At 43.9% G+C, this 6,284-nt stretch overlaps 1 protein-coding gene across 1 annotated transcript; it reads left to right on the forward strand.

Annotated features, from left to right (window-relative positions):
• Window positions 1-1,047: 1,047 nt before the first annotated feature.
• Window positions 1,048-5,860, forward strand: LOC133530432 (uncharacterized). Its single transcript, XM_061868343.1, has 2 exons — window positions 1,048-1,162; window positions 2,217-5,860. Exons 1-2 carry the CDS (start codon window positions 1,048-1,050, stop codon window positions 5,858-5,860), a joined length of 3,759 nt encoding a protein of 1,252 aa, XP_061724327.1.
• The last annotated feature ends 424 nt before the right edge of the window (window positions 5,861-6,284 follow it).

The raw sequence follows: 6,284 nt of genomic DNA on the forward strand, positions 1-6,284 counted from the left end.
ACGGCCCTATAAATCAAGACTCGTCAAAGAAGCGCACTGCAAGCGACATCCTATTCGTGTCTCACTCTCCCTCGCGTGCGCATCATTATCGCTCGCTCCCTCTTGGCAAGTCAGGCGCATCACCTATTGTTGATGAAGCTGGCCGCCTTACCTACGATAACCGCGGCCTGCCCGGCGCGCGCGCCGCCCCTGTAAGTACATGTGCGTCATCCGTGTTGTCGCCGGCCGAGCAAACCTGTTGTGATGAATCGTCAGTTTTATTTATTGATGCGAGCGAGCCCACTGATAATTACAACGCAGATGTACTTACAGGGGCGGCGCGCGCGCCGGGCAGGCCGCGGTTATCGTAGGTAAGGCGGCCAGCTTCATCAACAATAGGTGATGCGCCTGACTTGCCAAGAGGGAGCGAGCGATAATGATGCGCACGCGAGGGAGAGTGAGACACGAATAGGATGTCGCTTGCAGTGCGCTTCTTTGACGAGTCTTGATTTATAGGGCCGTGCACACACCATCCTAAAACAGTTAACGTAGCACAAGGTTCGTTCCAATTACGCGAAATTATTTTTAGAGGCATAATTAGGTGATAATAATCTTGTCCAATCAATAGTTCCGGTTTCACATCCGTATTTTGATAATAGTAGTTATTTAATTCACTTAAGTGTTCGTAGTTTTTAATGTTTATTTTAGATAATTTTTGCACTGGTATATTCAGCTCCGACATTTTTCGAGCACGTAATTCAAAACATTCATTGTCCACGTTTGATATTTTTAAGTTTCTTTTTCAGGTTCTGCCGTCTACAACCTCCCGCCCAGTACTGCTTCGGCAGTACTCACACTGGTAGGCGTACAATGCGAGCTGCTGGTCTCACTAACACTCGGGATTTTGTTTTTACATGGACTGTTCTCACCCGTCCGTCTTTGCCGGGACACACCTCTTGTACCAGGCCGCGTGCCCAGTGGTTTCGGGGGGCGCTTGGGTCAGCAATTAGCACTAGATCTCCCACTTGTAATACGCGGCACTCTTCATGCCATTTTTGACGGGGTAGCATGGTTGGCAACACTTCTTTTACCCATCGGCTCCAGTACATATCTGCCAGTCTTTGGGATATTCGCCACTGTCGTCTCAAGAAAAAATCGGTGTCATCAAATGATCCCATCAGCGGTAAGTTTGATGAGGTCCCAAGTAAAAAATGATGAGGGGTCAATCCTTCAGGGTAGTCTGGTTCCACTGAGACATGAGTTAAGGGTCTGCTGTTTGACATGTTCTCCGCCTCTGCTAAAAGCGTAAGCAATACCTCTTCACGTGGAGCCCTCTCTTTCAAGGTCACCTTCAAGGTCGTTTTAATCGAGCGTATAATTCGTTCCCAGGCGCCTGCCATATGGGGGCTCGCAGGAGGAATGAAGTTCCACGTAACTCCACGATTTGCTGCGTAGGTTGTAAGTAGTGACTTGTCCAATTCTTCAGCGGCTAACTTGATTTCTGTATTAGCTCCTCTCAAATTGGTTCCATTATCAGAAAAAAGTTGTTTTGGCCAACCTCGTCTTGCCGCCATCCTTCGTAAGGCCAAAATTAATGAATCCGTGCTGAGTGAATGTACTAATTCTATATGTACTGCTCTTATCGTCAAACACGTAAACAATACTGCGTAGCGCTTCTCTCGCCGTCGGCCAACGGTAATTTCCTGGTAGGCCCGAAAGTGAGCCCGCGTCTGAGAACAGTATTGTGGCGAACGTTAGTGATAATAACAACAAAGTACTTTTAAAAGTTGTTCGTGTCAATGTTCACGGTCCTAAGGGTGTGATCACAACGCACGCCTTTTTAGACGACGGTGCGGCAATTTCATTGATTTCGGAAAACGTGGTAAATGGAGTGGGGTTGACTGGAAAAACTCAAAATTTGCGTTTACGTGGTGCCTGGAACTCTGGAGAAATCTTGTGCAAATCGGAACTAGTGGACTTAAAAATATCAAACGTGGACAATGAATGTTTTGAATTACGTGCTCGAAAAATGTCGGAGCTGAATATACCAGTGCAAAAATTATCTAAAATAAACATTAAAAACTACGAACACTTAAGTGAATTAAATAACTACTATTATCAAAATACGGATGTGAAACCGGAACTATTGATTGGACAAGATTATTATCACCTAATTATGCCTCTAAAAATAATTTCGCGTAATTGGAACGAACCTTGTGCTACGTTAACTGTTTTAGGATGGTGTGTGCACGGCCCTATAAATCAAGACTCGTCAAAGAAGCGCACTGCAAGCGACATCCTATTCGTGTCTCACTCTCCCTCGCGTGCGCATCATTATCGCTCGCTCCCTCTTGGCAAGTCAGGCGCATCACCTATTGTTGATGAAGCTGGCCGCCTTACCTACGATAACCGCGGCCTGCCCGGCGCGCGCGCCGCCCCTGTAAGTACATGTGCGTCATCCGTGTTGTCGCCGGCCGAGCAAACCTGTTGTGATGAATCGTCAGTTTTATTTATTGATGCGAGCGAGCCCACTGATAATTACAACGCAGATGTGTTATTGCACGAAACAGTGAGAAATTATTTTAACTTAGAAAGTGTCGGCGTAACTTCAAAAAAGAGGGAAAATAAAGAAGAACAACAGGCAATTTCTATTTTAAATGACACGGCAAAGTTAAAAAATGGCAGATGGGAAGTGGGACTTCCTTGGAAAAATAAAGAAAAATTTGTGGAATCTTACTCAACTGCGGAAAGAAGGTTAAAATCCGTGGAGAAGCGATTACGAAGCAACGAAGAATACGCTTCGAGATATCGCGAGCGAATAAGACACTTATTTGAAAATGATTACGCAAGAGAATTAAAACCGGAAGAAAGTGGGAATAGAATTTGGGTAATTCCCCACTTCGGAGTGGATAATCCCAGGAAGAAGAAATTGAGACTAGTCTTTGACTGTGCTAGTATTTCTCATGGAAAATGCCTAAATGATTATTTGCTTCAAGGCCCTGATTTATTGAACTCACTTTATGGGATTATGTTACGATTCAGAGAAAACCCCATAGGAATAACGGGTGACATTCGCGACATGTTTCTGAGAATCAAAATAAGAGAAGAAGATCAACACGCCTTAAGATTTTTATGGCGCGACAGTCAAGATCAACCAATAAAACAATATATTATGACGTCACTTTTATTTGGAGGAAATTGCAGCCCATTTATTGCACAATTTATAAGAGATAAGAATGCTCAACAATTCTCCGAAACAAAGCCTAACGCCGTCCGAGCTATTATGCATAGTCATTACGTAGACGATTTCATTGACTCGCTGCCCACAGAAAGCGAAGCGATAAATATTATTGACGATGTTTCTACGGTGCATAAATTCGGAGGATTTGAGATACGTGGATGGACAAGTAACAACAAAAATGTTTTGTCACACTTACCTAAAGATCAATTAAGTACTAACGGAGGAAGTTTGTTGGTGGATGGCGAAAATAAAACTCAGCGAACCTTGGGATTATTATGGGATCCAGCCCATGATACTTTGGCAGTCGATGTGTCTTTTAAAAATATACCCGAAGACATCCTGAAATTCAAGAAAACGCCGACTAAGCGAGAAATTTTACGCATCACCATGTCAATTTATGATATATTTGGTATATTGGCACCTGTAACAATAAAAGGAAAAATATTACTAAAGTCTATCTGGAAGACCGCCCTATCGTGGGACGATAAAATATCTGAGGAACTATTTATTGAATTTAAACACTGGATCACCGACCTAAAGGGTGTTGTGCACCTCAACATACCAAGATGGTATTTTACTACGTCTGCGAATTTTATAACGAGTGCGAAAGAGACAACTAGCATTCTGGAACTTCATTTGTTTTGTGATGCAGCGCCGACCGCCTTCGCAGCTGTTGCATACTGGAGGCTTGTGAATGCGAACGGAGATGTGTGCGTGTCCTTTATCGCATGCAAAAATAAAATTTCATCAATGAAAAGATTATCTATACCGCGTTCGGAATTAGAAAGCGCATTGATAGCGGCGCGTTTAGCTAAAACTATAAAGGACGAGCATCGTATAAAGTGCGACCGCATGTACTTCTGGACTGACTCATCTTGTGTTCTGCACTGGATTAGAAATCACAATCGCAATTATAAAGAATATATCGCTAACAGACTTGGAGAAATCGACGAACTTACCAGCTCCTTGGAATGGCGATACGTTCCTTCCCATTTGAATATCGCTGACATAGCTACAAAGAAAACACAGTACATGTTACGCGCTGATTGCGAGTGGTTTAGAGGACCTGCATTTTTATATCAGAAGGAAGATCAATGGCCGAAAGACATTTTAACTCCGGAAATAAATAAATTAGATGACCTTGAAATTGCATTGATGGTGCAACCGGAAGCTATAACCATTGACATACCTGAACCTGAGAGATTTTCTTCATGGATACGGCTCGTACGCGCTACCGCTGCTGTTCTGAAATTTATAAACAAAATAAAAATATTAGAAACCTGTGAAGCTACTATAATAGGACGCGCAGAATGCTTAATATTGAGGTACTCGCAGTTACAGTCGTTCGGTGCGGAAATGGCCTTACTCGCTAAGGAAAAAACATTAAATAAAAATAGCTTACCTGTAATACTTACCTTGGCTCCTTACCTGGACCAAGATGGATTGATGAGAGTCGGAGGCCGAATCGACGCAGCGGCTGATATATCTCCTGAAATGAAAAGACCTATAATTTTGGATGGGAGAAACTATGTGACCAGATTAATAGTGCAGTTCTATCATGAAAATGCTGCTCATGGCTACCAGGAGATGGTCGTCAACGAACTCAAACAAAAATATTGGATCATTCGTATTAGACCGACAGTGAAATACGTAGCCGCCAGATGTATGACTTGTAGAATCCAAAAGGCTCAACCGGAAGTTCCCCGCATGGGCGAGCTACCTGAGGCCAGAATGGCCCATCATCAGCGGCCATTCTCTAACACCGGTCTAGATTTATTTGGTCCGATGGAAATTACCGTTGGCCGACGGCGAGAGAAGCGCTACGCAGTATTGTTTACGTGTTTGACGATAAGAGCAGTACATATAGAATTAGTACATTCACTCAGCACGGATTCATTAATTTTGGCCTTACGAAGGATGGCGGCAAGACGAGGTTGGCCAAAACAACTTTTTTCTGATAATGGAACCAATTTGAGAGGAGCTAATACAGAAATCAAGTTAGCCGCTGAAGAATTGGACAAGTCACTACTTACAACCTACGCAGCAAATCGTGGAGTTACGTGGAACTTCATTCCTCCTGCGAGCCCCCATATGGCAGGCGCCTGGGAACGAATTATACGCTCGATTAAAACGACCTTGAAGGTGACCTTGAAAGAGAGGGCTCCACGTGAAGAGGTATTGCTTACGCTTTTAGCAGAGGCGGAGAACATGTCAAACAGCAGACCCTTAACTCATGTCTCAGTGGAACCAGACTACCCTGAAGGATTGACCCCTCATCATTTTTTACTTGGGACCTCATCAAACTTACCGCTGATGGGATCATTTGATGACACCGATTTTTTCTTGAGACGACAGTGGCGAATATCCCAAAGACTGGCAGATATGTACTGGAGCCGATGGGTAAAAGAAGTGTTGCCAACCATGCTACCCCGTCAAAAATGGCATGAAGAGTGCCGCGTATTACAAGTGGGAGATCTAGTGCTAATTGCTGACCCAAGCGCCCCCCGAAACCACTGGGCACGCGGCCTGGTACAAGAGGTGTGTCCCGGCAAAGACGGACGGGTGAGAACAGTCCATGTAAAAACAAAATCCCGAGTGTTAGTGAGACCAGCAGCTCGCATTGTACGCCTACCAGTGTGAGTACTGCCGAAGCAGTACTGGGCGGGAGGTTGTAGACGGCAGAACCTGAAAAAGAAACTTAAAACTAATACTTACCTATACTTATATCTATATATACCTTTTTTACTTACCTATTTTGTATGATGATGTACTTCTTATATAAATAAATCTATACTTACGCATTGAATAGTGAGCACGAGCGACATGCAACGTTATATATACATACATAGATGCATACGTACCTGTATCGAACCCAAATCAGTTGCTAACTGACCACTGTCACACACAGACGCTGTCCCTCGCGGCCGCTATAACTATTTCATTTTCGTATACCTACTTGTTTTTCTCCTGCTACTCTTCTTCCCTGCACCCCTTTCACCATCTATAGTCTACAAATGCTCTTACCGCGGGACCATCGGCTTCATAGGCAGGGTTGCTACCCACC

Source organism: Cydia pomonella, chromosome 2, assembly GCF_033807575.1.
Source record: "Cydia pomonella isolate Wapato2018A chromosome 2, ilCydPomo1, whole genome shotgun sequence".
Taxonomy (NCBI): domain Eukaryota; kingdom Metazoa; phylum Arthropoda; class Insecta; order Lepidoptera; family Tortricidae; genus Cydia; species Cydia pomonella.